The 16624-nt window shown below is 41.0% G+C and overlaps 1 protein-coding gene across 3 annotated transcripts in view; it reads right to left on the reverse strand.

Annotated features, from left to right (window-relative positions):
• Positions 1–16624, reverse strand: part of rptor (regulatory associated protein of MTOR, complex 1) — a 197484-nt gene that overhangs the window by 41797 nt on the left and 139063 nt on the right. For all 3 annotated transcript variants that reach the window (XM_086210614.1, XM_086210613.1, XM_086210612.1), the window contains exons 21-23: positions 12566–12721; positions 5561–5679; positions 273–376 (exon numbers count right to left, since the gene is read on the reverse strand). In XM_086210614.1, coding sequence (XP_086066740.1) covers positions 273–376; positions 5561–5679; positions 12566–12721 — 379 coding nt within the window. The remainder of the gene's footprint in view (positions 1–272; positions 377–5560; positions 5680–12565; positions 12722–16624) is intronic.

Consider the following 16624-nt stretch of genomic DNA (forward strand, 5'->3'; position numbering starts at 1 on the left):
GAGTTCGATTCACATCTACCTACAATATTGTATGATGCTGATTTTAACTTGTCTCATTGTCCTTTTTCTGAGCTTTATTTGAGCTCATGCAAGTCTTTTAGAAACTTTTTTTTTTTGAAGAAGTCCACATATTTCAACTGAAGCTTCCCCTCAATCTCAATGTTTACGTGGAAAAAAAAAATACCTTGGAAGAGCAAAGGTTAATTTTGCTGAATGTACAGTGAATAGTTTTTTTTTTCTGGTGCATGTGTGTAGTGGTGTGTGTTCCTCACCCAGCTTGGTGAATGTGCGTGCCCTTGCTGGTGGGGCTGGCCGGGGCTGACTGAGTAAGAGATCCAGAGTCCAGGATCCTCTGAGGCCGAGCGTTCATTGTTGCCTGAAGAGAAAGGAGCGGTCAATTAATTCACTCTTGTATCATCAAATTAGAGTTTATCACTATAAATCAGGAATTAGAAGTTAAAATTATATTTCTCACATAATGTGTGCCTTTTAAGTACTCAGAAATAGTTACTGTAGCTCTGCTAAAACCAAAGCGTTTGCGGTTTCCGGAGCTTATGGCTGGACAGAGAAAATGTGGATAACGTTGGACGATGCACTTGAGTTTGTAAACTGACATTTTTTAACAGTTTTGTCATTTTTACCTGTCAGTCACTACTAGCTTCAAGCTAAATACATATACGTATACGTACAGTATGTGGCTGGCTCTCTCATTCTGGAGTCACACATAAGTAATGCAGGAGGGAAAGTGTACATGGAGCTCAGGATAAGTTTTTCTGACAACTTGATGAACACCCTTTGTGGTCGAAGTATCATTTTAGGTGCGCGAGATGTGTCTGAGATCCAACTAAGGAAGAATCAGCATTCTGAAATGTGGAGCATTGGGTCTGAAATGTGCAGGACCTAAAAAAGTTTGCCTACATCTCCAGAACTTTATCTCATTAAAGAGAGCAGGTAATATAACGTCTTCATTGTGAGTTGTCTAATGGCTGCACACAAGGGAGGGGTAAACTTAATAAAGACATTCAAGGCAAAGCACCACTGATGAATAGCAGAGTTGTTGCTTACTATAGCCAAGTGGAGAGAAAACTCTGTGCAGCTTAAATTTAGTTTACACAAGCTAAACACATTCTGCTGGCTGGAACTGCCTTTCATTTGATTTCTATGCTAATTATAAAATTACGGCAAGTTTATTTTGTTTGTGTGTTCGTCTAAAAGGGTGAGAGGGAGGAAGAGAATTAAATGCAAAGTTTACACACACATAATAACCTGCATTTGTAGCCATGAAAATACATCAGAAACTAGGGTTAGCCACATTAAGAAGTAATTGGGGGCGGAAGAAACCAGCAGCAATACCAGTTGAAAGGATCGTTATGGAAAATGGCTCAGTCGGTAATCTAAATACACTTTCTACTCAAACGGAACAATATCAATATAATGAGCAGGAAGGAAAAGCAGATAAACAAGCTTGTTTTGAACAGCAGAAGACAATGGGTGAATGAGAGTGTGTGAAAGCAGCCACGCATCCCAGGGACCATGCGGACCAACTGGTCATTTATTATGGTGGAATTGAGCACAACACTGCAGCTTTAATCCTTCCAAGTGGCTGCTGCAAAGGGCAGGTTTGGCAGCAGCTAGGACAGGTTCTACTAAACAGTCAGCATCCAATTTGTTGTTCATTCAATGTGACTTTATTTCCTCGTGCAACAGTGAACATACTGGAGACCTTTGGCCAGATGTTACTGCGAATGCTAAGTTGCTGCCTCATCAGTTAAAATGTCTTGATTGTGCAACACGTTCATGGATTATTCATCAGTGGTCGCTGATCGTAAACAAACATCATGCTAACGAAGGAGGCCAGGCACTTGATCTGCTGACGAGCTTTCCAGGAAATGTCTGCATCCACAGGAACCGGTTGGGTAATGGTTTTAGCAGCTGTTCCGCTCCACACTGGGTAACATGTTTCTCCTTACTTCCTCAATCATTAATTGGTTGGAAAGTCAACGGAGCAAACAAATTAGTGTAACTACACAGGCTGTGCTATTATCCAGCACTCTGGTAGGATGCAGGCGTGAAAGATGATGATGACTCACGCAACACTCGGAATGGTACTACTGAATTATTGAAATTGCCTCTGAAATATACGCCAACAAGACTGGAGTGGTCAGAGCAGAGATACAGGGGGAGGTGTGGTTGGTGAGGAAAGTGAACTGCATGTGGCATGACTGCAGCACCAGGTAGGAGGAGCAGCAGGACTGAAGCCCTTCAATCCAAATCTCTCATGATGATGACAAGCTCATCTCAAGTGTGTGAGTATATGACTGTAAGGGCTTTAACGCTCCCTAAAATCCACTGACACATCTGAGCGGATCGCAAGTTTGCCTACAACATTAACTTTTAAACTTTTGCATGAGCCAGATACATTACAGGATTAAACATGACGACCCATGACTTTCACTCCAGTCTAACACAGAACAATTGGGCTATTAAAAAGCATTTAATGATTTCATCATCTTGGAAGTAAATACATTCTAATTAGCTGCCGACCTTGCTCAGTTTGTTACAAATCAATAACATTTGACATTTCAAAACTAATTAAAAGCGCTGGATTCCCAGTCAGACCAAAGTTAACACTTTGGGTGAGTGATCTATTTAAGATGTGCGATGAGCTTGCTGCAAAAAATCCCGATTGTTCGAATGTGAATCAAGTTCTCAGTTATCGGGATTTTTTTTTAGATATGTAACAAAACCGGGTGAATTTCACTCAAATGCTGCTTTTTGTAGACAAATTTATACATGATTTCCTTATTTAAAGCTAGACTTGGAGCTGAAGTTTAGGCGGAGCTGATGTAATAATATGCCTGGCATTATTTTAGTCCAGTATCACTCGACAGAGTCAAGCAACTGAAATCAAGTCAGACGAGAAAAAATTAGATCTCAATTCACAAATGAAGATCAATGCAAGTATAAAAAAATGGATGGATGGATGGAAGATGCTCAACAGGCCCTGGGTGTGCTAAACCTCATTTTGGTAAATACAGGGCGTGTAATCAGAGCGCAGACCATGGCGTACAGCATATAGTGGCAGTCATTCAACACCTGATTATTTGTGGGTGTGTGACATCAATTGAACCTATCAGAGTGCCTCGTCTAACTCCCGTTAAAGCCAAGGTAAGCATTAGTAGCTGTGTTAGCAGCTTCATGATGATACGACACATCTCTACATAGTATAGCTATGAACTTTTGCTAAGGCACAACCTTGAGAACTTTATACCTGCTCTCACTGAATGAGCTGCATTGACCCAAAAATCTATTTTCAGGGTAGCTAGGACTGGCTGAAAGTCTGGGGAGGTAGCTTGTTAGCCTAATTTAACATTGGCTAGACTCAATGCATTTGTCATGAACAGAACTATGAGAGTAATCTAGATGACACATTTGGTTTAAAAACCAAATCTGATACAGAACGCAGTTTGAATTCTCTTTATGGTTTGTACATCTGAATGTGGCACTCTGAACTGGCAAACCAAATGAAAAATGTTCATTTTTATTCCAACATGGGACTCTTGTTCCTTGCTAAAAAGGTAAATTGACTTAACCAAGTCAACTCTGGACAGCACTGTAAGACAAATGTTTTAGTCATCTTTACATTAATTAAACGACCATTTTGACAAACCACCTTCTTCTTGATCCATATACGTCGTCCGTTGTCTTACTGCTCTGCTTGTGTTCAGCGTGTGATCTTTATGGTGAATGAGCTTTCTGGGTATTGCTAGTTTTATGAAAATGACAGGTATTTCCTGAGCTGACCTACTAGAGTGTGTTTCAGTAAGAAAAACTTATTTCTTTGGTTGTAAATCAGATCTGTCGCCCACTGAAAGATGTTGCTCGCGTGGGGTTAACTGGGGGGATGGATGGTGCTGTAGCAGTAAATCCATGAACTCTTGCCACAGGGTTTGGAAAGGTGGTGGACCAGAGTGGTCAATATGGCCTCTTAAGTTACGGAACCGTCCTTTCTGAGTTCTGTCAAGCCTGGGGGAGCCATTGGGCCTTAATTGCATTTGCACTGAAGTAATAGCCTTTTGGAGGAAGAAAAAGCTGGTGGTAGGGTATTGTGTGATGAAAAATAATCCGTCGCAGTGTTACAATACGGAGAAGAACTGAATGTACTACAAATATGACACGCACATCTCCAAATAAGATGGGTGCTGGATCACAAAATTCCTCATATTAGTGGGGGACTCACCTTAACCAGTCCAGTGCAGTTTACACCATGATTGTTCAGACTCATTTAATGTTATATTGAGTGTAGAAGTTAATTCAATACAAAACTTTTAAGAATAGGAACTCTTAATAATATATAAAGGTGTTACTTAGATGAAGGACAAGTGTTTTTGCAGAAAACTATGATAACTATGATCATGACCTTTAGATACAAAATATCATCACTTTATTATTTTATGCCAGTAGACACTTTTGTGAAGTGCAGCCAAAATTACCGTGCAAATTTGTTAGTTATTGCCAAAAATGTGTTTCGGCCAGTCACAGTGACCTTTCCCCATCAAAATCTCATCAATTCTTTCTGATACCTTGTGCCAAATTTGAAGAGATCCCCTTGAGACTTATATCAAGGGGATCTCCCTATCAAGTTCATGAGAATGGTCAATTCGAAACAATGCCTTAAGCCAAGGCAGAGGCCTGTGTGGAGGCATAAACTCAATTACGCCCCCATTATACTACACTTTAGGAAATTAGTCGGCTCTCATCTTTAAATGACTTAATGAGCACAGCTGTAAAAAGGAAAATGGATACTCAACATTGTAAAGACCAATGAGAGACACCCTGACAACCTTTCATACAGTACAATAATTGTGTAATATTTCTTGACCTCTTCCTGCAGACGACAAACCACGCTACATTTAGAGACAAGGTTCAACCAGCTTTAGGACACTTTCTTAACCCAGCATTTAGTCTGTTGTAGTTCAAATCCTGGTTTGGTTCAACTTCTGGTGCTGTAGCACTTCTCGTACTAGGTACTAGCCCAGCTACCGGCCACACGGACCAGCTCTGACTGGGGAATCCTGATGTGTTACCAGACCACCAGGAGGATGTACTCACCGGGGGGATGTACTCCCTCTACCTGGCTCTCAGCCCTTTTGACACAGAGGAGCAGCAGCTCTACTCTGAGTCCCTCACGGATGACTGAGGCTTTCACCTTATCCTTAGGGGAGGTATCAGCCATATTTCTGACAAAATCCCTTTCAGTCACTTGTATCCAAGATGTACTGTAGTTCTTTTGGTCAGCAGTTTGCTGTCTCACATTTTGTTTCAATTCAATGTCAATGTTTTTGTTGCAGTTTCTCAACGTAGAACACTCCTTCATGGATTTTGGAAGTAAAATAAAAGGTATGAATGAATGTGGCCCCCTTTAATTTGTGCACCATGAAACTGAATCTGACTAAATAGAAAACGAAGCAAATGTAATTGGTATTTCAGTAGGATTCGTAAATGGACTGAAATTGTGAAAGTGCACTTAGACACTTGAACAAGAAGTACATTTACACACCTTGTATGCGATGCTGTTGAGGACCTTCATGGCCAAATCAGAAACTTCAGGAAAAGGGTCTGCAGCAAGATGTAGCAGGACTCTCCAGATTTGCGTGTAAACACTGTTGAAAGACACACCTAGCAAGAGAAACAAGGAATAGAACAAATGAATTCAGCTGATAAAAGTCTGTTTAACACTACAAATGCAGGTTGTTCAGAGGAAACTCTCAACATTCTCATCCAGGTTGATCACCTGAGCAGAGGCAAAAGCTAAGTGGTAATACACAATAATGTCATTAGCATCACTGTGCCCGCCCCGGTCATTTTCCTCTGCAGCATTTGTTCATTGTATTGAGTTGGCAGAGGGAAAATGACCCCCAGTGTCAGGTAATGTACACCATTAATCAACACACACGCGCACTCTCTCTCTCTCTCTCTCTCTCACGCACACACACACACACCCCGCTGTTTGCTCTTCTCATCCACTGTAGGTTCATTGCTTGTTATCATGAATACAAATGTCCTGTTGTCAGGTGGTTGTGTTCCCCCAGACACCACCTTTATCTTTGCAGTCCTCTTTGTAGTGAAAGCAGACACTTTTTGTTTTTTTATGATTCTTTGAACGTGTGATGTCGAATCCTTGCCTTCCTCGTCTCGTCTTTGTCTTCGATAATTTCATCTCCTGTCTTTTCTTGAGAGTCACTTCCTGAAGTATTGCCAACATCAGTTTGTTTGTTGTGCATGTCTTTGCAACAACCTCCTTGTTTCCCAAGAAGCCTCCCTAATTCAAGGCTTTTATGTGCTTTAGCACGTTGTGTCTGTAGTTCATCGAACCTCCTTTGCTGTGTCTTCTCTAGTTTGTCTGCCTCCAAACGTCCCTTTCTGTCAGCTTTAATCTGCTGGCTTTCTCCTCTCTCTCCACAGCCAACTGTTACTGCATTTTCTATTCCTCCCTCTCTTTCCCTCTTATTCCCATTCTAGCGGGTGAGTCGGTAAACCTGACCTCTCAAGCTGTTATAGCTCATTTCAGTCCCTGACAACCCCACCCCTTCTGGACTTAGCTTTGAGCCCAGCTCTGTAGTGTACTCCTCAGAGTGCTGCAGCCTGGACCCTCTTATTGCTCAGACTGATCCCAAGAGAGCCCCAGAAGGGTTCAATGGTTCCACACTTCAAAGACCAGGGAGACACATGAATAAGGTGAGCAGCATATATGTGAGCAATATACTTAAGAACCTTATGTGCTCTGAAATATACAACCCTTAGCTAAAAAAAATAAAATAATTTAAAGAGAAAAATAAGAGAGAAAGGGAGGAGGAGGAATGAAAAGGAAGAGCGCAATGAGATGAAAAAACAGAGGGGAAGATTAACTGAGGGAGAGAAAGTGAGGTGATTAGGTTGTAGCCTCAGGGGCAGGAGGTGATTAGCAATAACTAGCTAGCGGGCTAGCTGCTGCAGTAAACTGCCAGTTGATGAATGTGAATTACAGCTCATGTCCCATTTAAACGTCACACTACATTACAAGTGCACACAAATTACCATTGCAGCTTTTCTACTGGGTCCACATGAGGGAACATGATATGATTCACTGGCTGAACGCCTCAACACTAACGTGAACTGACACTCGTGTCATTCGAGGACTTGTGTAGAGAGCAATAGATGTACAGTAGCAAAGATGTTAACTATTGAGAGAATCAGAACCTCACTGTTTTATGGTCCCCTCAGTTCTGGCAGGTGACATAAAATACTTTTAAGACTGTACAGTCATTCTAGGTGAAAATGGAATGGTTGAGGAGTAAAAAAAAAATGCATCACAACATTTGAAAAGGAAGGCTCCTCTGTGTGACATTTTCTAAATACAATTCACAGGAAGCTGTAAGCAGTGCAGGCGGCTCCAAATCATATTCTGGTGCTCTTTAAATGGGACAGCACCTCGAATACACTGACTCAGGGAGAAGTGAAGCAGTTGATGACAGCGATGTCATCACAGATACGGGAAATATCTGAGTTAGGCTCCACGTGATCTTTCACACCTTTCTCATTTTTACCTTTACACCTAAATTATTTATTCCATTGCTAGAGCAAAGATATCTATTGGATTTATGGTAAATGTTAAGAGCCGATAACGCCCCCCAGGGGGTGATGAGAATGACGTCTGAGATCCACTGACTTTTCTTCTAACACCGCAATGAAGTTAACATTTCTGTTCGGGTCAAAGATTTCTTTTACAAGTGAGACCTGGCTAAGAAAAGCAGCAACATACAGTTTGAACAATAATTCAACCTAAAATTATTTTGGGCCAATGTGGATACCTATAAAAAGGAAAGAAAAGAAAAAAGGCAAGTACAAAGTTAATACTGATTTAGCTGGTTATGTTTCCAGATCTGATACAGGAACATAGATATTTTAGCCAAAGGCCCATATCAGCAAATAATATCAGTCTTACTTGTCAACCTTGACATTACCATACGCACAAGCTAAAGAGACAATTCTTTTTAAATGTATACAATGCATGATGACTAAAATTGGGATTGTGTGATGGTTTTTTTTTCCCCCCATACCAACTATTCAATAAAAATAATTCAATTCCTAGCTTTGCCTTTCTTATTTGGAACTTCTTGTTGAGTTTAGCAACTAGTTCAGCTCAACAGATGGGTTTGTTGGCTGACTTGTTCACCACTTTGGTCCAGACTGAAATATTTCCAATAAATATTTGATGATTGCCATGAAAGTGCAAATCTTCATCACTTGCTGGCGTCTCCTGACTCTGTCTCTGCTGCTACTATCAGGTAGTATTTGGGATAAAGTAAGTACATAGACATGATCTCTCAAAGACAAATCCTTCAACTGTTCACATCATGGTATTACAGCAGAAAATTGGGGTGTGAAATTGATGGCTTCCAGATCTCAATGGCTTTTCCTTTGGCACCATAAATAGTGTAACCCTGTGATCAAGGTAATTTACCACAACCTTGTTATTCCTGATTTTTATTCTGAAAAACTTCTTTTGACTTTTGTTATAGCTTTGTTAAAATGTACCTAAAAGGCGACAGACATTCAGAAATTGCTGGGAAGGAAAAGTCTTACTTTTCAGTCAAGGATGTTAACATAACCACAACAAACGAGCAACGCAGTTGCTTCTTACACCTCTGCCCTATTGTTGCCATCAGGATGCAAAAGAAAATTGACAACCTCATCATCATCATCATCATCATCTTCATCCAGAAACTAAACAGGAACAAAATTAAGTTCAAGAGGTAAGTATTCATATTGATTTCTGTCATTTACAGTTCACATATCAAGTCTTAATACCAGGTTTGACAGGCGTTTGGTGTGTTCTCCCACTTTTCTCACCGTCCCCACCGGCCAAAATTGTCATGAACTCACTTTAAGCCTCATCTGAAAGTTCTTTTTGTGCTAAATCACCTATCGCTGAGACCCATACCTTTAGCAGTGTGCTGCTCATCTGAACAAATAATAATTGAGAAAGATTGATACAGAGGAAGACATACAACTTTTGGAGAGACAGCTGAGTTGACTGTGTGTAGGTTAATCCACTGGAGACCTTTGTCTCTGTTCAGGTCTGGTTTGTGAAACTGGGTAAAATATAGTATACAGCTAATGGTGTTCTGAACTAGAGATGTCTGTGTGTACTGTGTGTAGCAACTATGATGTGACTGGCTAACATGCCTTTGTGGGCGGGTCTAAGGGATGCATCCACTGGAGAAGTGCTAACGAGCTGAACTAATATGAGATAGGGATGGTGAAAACAATCGATTTTTAATTAATCAGCATTATGTCATGGACGACTATGACTCGATTATTAAACTTTCAAAAATTGATTTTTTTTGCATTCTTTTATATTAAAAAAATAAATCATATCCTGCCTTCCACTACTTCCAATACCGCGGCAAGGATGTGATACCAACCTGGAACTTGTTGAGTTGTTACTCAATAAAAGAAATTAAGAATTTCAGCAACTGCCTGTTTTTTCATGGTGCAATAACTGTAGTTTATTTTAGGTTAAGGTTACTGTCAAATGGAAAATCAATAATTGGTAATCAAGAATCATTAATAATCGAAAATAGGTTGGTAATCGAATCTGGACATCAAGTTTTGTCATCGAATGGAGTGGGGAAATCGGACAGATTAACCACCCCTAATGTGAAACAGCAACATTTTAACAGCATGTAATTAAATAACTTAAAGGTCTTGGCTTCTATATGTCTAGACCAAATCAAGGTGGGTTCTTTGACCAGTGGCATTCAAGATGTTCTAAAACTTGGTTCTTTCTACCAAACCAGATTTTAGCTGAACCATTGCATCATCAATAGAGGGCGTTGCACAATGCACAACAGAAGTCATACGCTGACGCTGAGCTATCTCTGCATTTACAGCCAAACTAGAGCAAAGTAGTAAAATGGGAAAAAAAACAATAAAAATTATATTGCCAATACACACACTTGAAACTGATCAAAAACATCAATTTCATTAGCTTACACAAGTGTGATGCAACATCACATGTGGGCCTAGGGCAGCACATCACCGTCGTGTATCATGTGATGTGCTTAAAACATGATTTGGAGTCTGGAACAAATTCATTATTGATGAGAATACACACAACAGCTTAAATTATGGTCGGTGAACAGACACCAAACACGTCAGGTGCAAAGGCCTCTTCCAGTAGTTTGGTTTTCTAAAAACAACCAATAGAGCCTGAGAAGGATGCAAATGTGGCTAAGGCTTCTTACTCTTGATACAATTATAGCACAATATATATGTTGGGAGATTATACCAAGATGTCAAAGAAAACAATAAAGGCTTAATATGTAAATCAATAAAGTTAATAGTGCAGCTCCTGCAGAGCTTGGGTGTTCTGCTGTTATCTGGCAAGCCAAAGTGTACAACAGCATTTATGGTTTCAATTTGTTTTCAAGAGCTACAAATAGAATAAACAGGCCCTTTATATCTCCGTAACTGTTGTAGCTTGGTTCACAGTGTTTAAACATGGATGTGATGAAATTGAGAGTGTGTGCTGTAATATACCAAAAAGAGAAAAACTTAAGTTAATAGAAAAGTTAACACATTTTCAGGCGAGATGAAAAAGCACACCCCAGAGGGTCTTATGAAAACAACTTCAAACCAAAGAACCGAATGGAACAAATGAATAAACAACAAGTAAGTCAAAATGACAAGTGAAGTCTCAGCTGAGTTAGACAACTGAACACAAAAGTAAATGTCAACAGAATATTGAATTCAATTCAGTCCTCGATTCAAGTTTGTATTTCGGTCGCTCTCATCGTGCTCTTGTATACCAACATCCATTCATCTGCCCTGCTTGTTTATACATGCAGCACACGCCAAAGTGGGAGGTAGAAACAAGTGCTGGGAGGCTGGGATGCTTCTCAGCTGATGCAGGGGCTCAGTTTAGTGGGCGAGGGGCCAATATGTCTTTTAACCTATTTACATGTGGGCCTCATACCAGCATTAAGAGCCCAGAAGCTGCTGGACAAAGGTTCAGCCAAAGATCAAATGCTTGATTTGTAGGATGAAAGGATAATGAGAGTTGTCCCATTAAAAACTACAAGTAGAAAAGCAGGCCGACATTGCTGGATGACCTGATGTGTTTTTTTCAGGAGGGGGAAAAGGACAAACTGTCTGTGTCGGTAAAAATTTAACTGAGCTGTGTGCATTGGCATGATTGTGGGTTAGGAGTGTTAGACGGGTGTTGTGGGGGGTGAATTAAGATGGGCATAAGGCTGAACTGGAGTGAGCCAGGAACAGTACGCGTTCATTTAAGGGCAAATCAAAGAAAACGCACTGAAAATGTCACGATAGTACCTGACCTCACATGCATACCAAGTCTGTTCTTACAAGCCCTATTCACTTTTCAATTGGATTTTCCTTTTCAGCTCATTTCCCCCGTGCCATGTCAACAACACACTGGGAGGTTTGGAACTTGAAATTGCAATAATAGCAGTCAGAGAGAGAGGAATCCCTGCCTCACTTCGCCGTTACCTGCGCTTTTTTGAGGGGTTGGGGGTTGTTAATAGCTTTCCTAATCACATGCAGCCCGTCTGTTGCAACCCATGGCAGAACCTGACAGTCACCTGAGAGCAGGGGTGGTGAGAGGGACTGATCACCCTGGATGGCTCATGAGCTCCATCCTGTCACTCTCTCTGCTCTGGTGTCTCTTCCTGGACTGGAAAAAAATACTAAGGTCCCCTTTAACCATTTCACCTTTTTCCCACAAGATTTTCTCCCAAACGTTCAGTTCTTCAGGGATGTCCATTTCTGAATTAGATATCAATATTGATGATTCAATTAAAATCAGGATTCACCCTGTTTCAAAATTAGCACGCTACATTAAAGTAGCTCCAGAAAAGTTTTACATGTACCAACTGTTCACATCAGTAAAAGGCTTAGTTCAGCTCAGAAAGATTCTTCTGCTCTAACAGGCTGCTGGGGGAGCGGAGGACAGATTGATAAAAGGTCATCTAAAGAAGCAGATAATTAGTAATAGACCCTCAAGAGGGTCAAACTCTAAAGCTACTAGATTTCTCTGAAGCAACTTAGTAGCATCACTTTGTCAGACCCTCTTGCCACATGTCTCCTACAGAGGCACAGATGCCATTATACAACAGTCTTCATAGGCCAGAAACACACCAGGTTCATCCACAAAGCATTAAGTGAGTGGAATAATCATTGTATTATTGAAGAAGCAACACTGATCTTGTAACACCTAAGACATGCAGCGTGTTTAATGCCAGCGCCACGTGGTGGGGTTAAGTAGCAACACTGCTGTCGTTTATTCAGGCAGCCCTGCAGCCAAAACAGAGCCATTTTTTTCAGGAGATTCTGTAATCTTAAATACCCAGAGCACCACACTGTCATGAGATGAGACAAGAAAAACAGACCTGCTGGTACAACCAAAAGTGTTCAGTGGAGCTGCTCCACTCATGTTACACGTTGTGGAAGAAAAGAGGTCAAAAACTTTCAGTCTGGACCAGAGCTGGAGTACTGGTACCTATGAGAGAGTTGAGGGAAGAGTAGGACGACACTCGTCTCATCTTGTCGATGGTCTCAAAGGAGAGGATGTATTCATCGTTGTCAGGGCTTCCTAGCGTGCTGCTGGCACTGCTGCTGGTGCTTAGGTTTCCAGGGGAGAAGGCTGCAGGTCCACCTGCATGAAGAGAGAACATACAAATAAGACTTGGATTTCGAATCTATGAGCAAAATAAAATCATGAGCATCATAAATGTTAAATGTGCTGTTAAAGTGGCAGCACATTTGTTCGTCCATCCTGCTAAGGGAAGCAGCAAATTGTAATTTAATTCGGTTCATGCCCATGGCTCTCATCTGTGCTTCCATTGTACACTAGCACGTGTATCTGGCGTCTTCCTCCTTCTCTTCCCATCAGGTGTCTTGTATTTTGTATAGAGAGTACATTATTCATTTGTCAGTGTTATATGAATAATTTTTTTGTTATCATAACAGCGTTGTAAATAGACAGAAATGGAGTTGAAGGCCAAATCAACAAGCAATAAGGCATTGGGTAATTCACTGTCTGTGTACATGGAGGCTGCACACACAAACACAGGAAGTTGGCCATAACTTCATCTTAGGTGTCAGGCGCAGTCATCTCGGGCTGTAAGTCTTCTTATCACCAAACATCACCGTGACTCATTCAAACACTGCCGTCATGCGTCCTCCAAACTGACAGCAGGATGAAATGTGGAAATGGAGATTGGGAGAAAATGGAAACCTGCTCGGCTGTGTGCTTATTGATGATAAACACCACTGCACGGTGGAATGAGAACTGTGAATGTGTATTAGAAACGGTGTCAGCAGTAGGTTACGTGCATTGCCAAGTACCAGTGATTTAGCCCCACTCAGGGGCTTATGAATGACTCAGAGCAGCGGTAGTAAACAGAGGGCGGCCCGTTAGCTTTAGCGGCCTAAATCACATAGCAGTGACACAACAGTTCACTTTGGATGGCAGGTCATGTGTTCCAGTAGCTGAAGGCCTTAGGGTTACAAGATTAGAGCTAATTCTTGGATTTACATTACTGGCATAAATATTAAAGTATTTGGGAGACTTGGTCAATAGGGCTTCATAACCCATCAAAATTTAATCAAAATCACAATCTGGCCTATTGCAATTTTCAAATCGCAGGAACAGGCAATATTTGTTGAAGGTTAATCGTGTTAAAATATCATTTTGAAGAAAATATTGCGGTGCTGCAGAGATGTCCTGCCAACTCATCATATTTTAAAGACTGAAGACAACATCTTTGATACACACTCCCCATTTAAACCCCACTTATACAACCTTAATGTGTTTTTCAGCGCAAAAGAGATGCTGTAAATATTTCCCTAATAATCAAAAATCAAATTGCAATATCGGTCAAAATAATAAGAATTAGATATTCTTGAAGGCCCTCTGGAATTTGGCATATATTACAGCACTTGAAAGACATACTTTAAATGAAATAGTAGAGTGTGATGAAATAATGCAAAGACATCCAGTAGTCACAATATTCTTCACCTGGTACCCATCATCTTTCACGGACATTTCATTTAATTAATTTATCGAAGAGAGCACACACATTAATAAATATGACTGTAAGCGGGTCCACGTTTGAAGCAGGTCAATTTTCAGTTAGCCACTAACCTGCTGACACGACATCGACATAAACCTAATGCAGAAACAAAAGCCCTGCATGACGATTGTAATGTCTGCGGGTCAAGTCAAGTTAGGTCAATTTTATATGTATCATGCCAAATCAGGACAAATGTCATCTCACTTTGCAAATCGAGCTGGTCTAGCAACACACACTTTCAATTCATTTACACCCAACAATTCTCCACTAACAAGCACATCTTCAAACAGTGGAGACAAAAACCTTCCTTTTAACAGGCAGGAACGTCAAACTGACCCAGGCTCAATGCCTTCGTTTTGACCACTAAATCCTTTTGCTTTGGGGGGGAATTATTTTTTTGCCAATGTTGGAGGGTGGTTTGGAGGGTGTTCCTAATATTAGCATGCTAAATATGAGCAACAACTTCTTGTACGAGCCAGTTCGACAGCCCCGACAGCCTCCTCATTCTGCGCTGAAAGAAACCTAACACATTGAACGGAGGGTTCCACGGTGTTTTGTAAATAAGCATTTAAATTTACAGGGAAATGACATGTATAAAATTAAGGCATCAATTTGTCTCCTCTTCAAGGTGCACAGTACACACAGTATCCTACCAGATCGAACTACTTTGACTGGGCTTTTCTCTGCAGTTCAGCACCATGGACAGCTACCCTGTCGAGTACTGAGCAGCACGTTCCCTGATTTGTCTTTGTTTTGTGTTAAATATGAACAAACCTGTACCATGCTGGTGTCACATGCCTGAAATTAAATCACATTTTTCAGTGTAACGATTTTTAAGTGTGTGAGAGACCAAATATCTTGCAGGAGTATGTTGTGGAGGCACTTTACAATGAAGAAAATTAAAGGTGCACTTCAAATAGACCTAAAAGACCTTAAATCTCGATTAACAGATCCTGTGGTGTCATCCTATGAAAATGGAGTGCTCTTTACAGTTACAAGTGTCACCCCGGGTGTGCGTCTATCCAACTCTTTTTATGTGCATTTTCATCGTTAATAAAATTGAAATCTTAAAAAAAATCTCCATACATCACAAGAAAGTTTTTTTTTTTGCTTAGGAGAGGTGTAAAAGCTGATGTGTTGATAAAAGACAAATGTGACATCCCATGATGGTGAGTCTTGTGGTTGTCAGGGGTCTTACCAGAACTCTCCATTTCCACCGTCCCTCATGAAGTCAATAAGAGTTTTAAATTGTTTTGTTGTCTGTCATTTGAGCTGTGACTGTCCCTCATTTAATGACATCGCCAACACCATCAAGCATTGTGCCCTCTTCTTCTACAGTGGTAGGTGGCAGAATTAGTTCATAACCTACTGCTTATCTTCATGAACCAACTCTTTATATTCGCATAACAGTTCTGATGGGAATTATCCATCCATCCGAGAGGTGGGGTTCACCCTGGACAGGTTGCCAGTCCATCGCAGGGCCAACACATATAGACAGACAACCTCTCACCACTCACAGCCACGCCTACGGTCAATTTAGAGTATCAATCAGCCTAGTCCCTACTCCTCTCTTAATGTCTTTGGACTGTGGGAGGAAGCTGGAGTACCTGGAAAGAACCCACACAGGCATAGGGAGAACATGCAGACTCCACACAGAAAGACCCTGCGCTCGAGCCGGGGCTTGAACCCGGAACCTTCTTGCTGTGAGCCAACCTTGCTAACCACTGTACCACTGTGCCACCGTGACGGGAATTAGTTTGTTTAACATTCGCAATACATTTGGATGGAAACCTATGGATAAAGTGACACTGTAACTGGATAAGGGCTCTTTGACTGATTTAGTAAAGGTTTATGAAAGTTTAATCACATTTTCAATATACTTTAATGTCTTTCTTTCACCAACTGATGATGGCCCAGTTGTAATTAATGTCTTGTGTGTTTTTATCTGAATGGCTCGCAATTCCAGTAGAGAGGGGTTTGAAGAAACAACTCTCCAATGATCTTAATTTGAACTGCAGTACCCACTACCTATTGCTACCTATTGGCTCCTCTACTTGAAAATGTCTTCTATGTTGTTATGTGTCTGTTTCAGCATTTGAATGACTCCCAAGTACAGTTCTGGCTTCAGTATACATAACTACACACGCAGCGGAAGGCTGGAGCGTTGTCATGGACACTTGTGCGGGTCGGAGCTGGATTGAGATAAATATCAGCACACAAAAGTGAACTATGATGTCCCCAGCTTCCCCTCTGGTAAAGCTTCTTATTAATGTGCTAAAGATGCAGCAATGAGAGAGTGTAGAAGTCACCCTGAGGACTGTTACATCTAAACTCCACAGCTGATTAAGAGAGGAATGTCCTGCCACTCTCACTGGATTTATGTCTTTCATTCACCCAAGTTAAATCTTCTTTGTCTCCATTCAGCCCTCCTACGCACTCATTTAACTTTCTGCCTCTGCGCATTTATCGCTCCCTCTTTTCCT

The sequence above is a fragment of the Aulostomus chinensis genome, chromosome 8 (genome assembly GCF_037954235.1).
Source record: "Aulostomus chinensis isolate RoL2024-O1b breed Wild chromosome 8, RoL_Achi_v1.0, whole genome shotgun sequence".
Taxonomy (NCBI): Eukaryota; Metazoa; Chordata; class Actinopteri; order Syngnathiformes; family Aulostomidae; genus Aulostomus; species Aulostomus chinensis.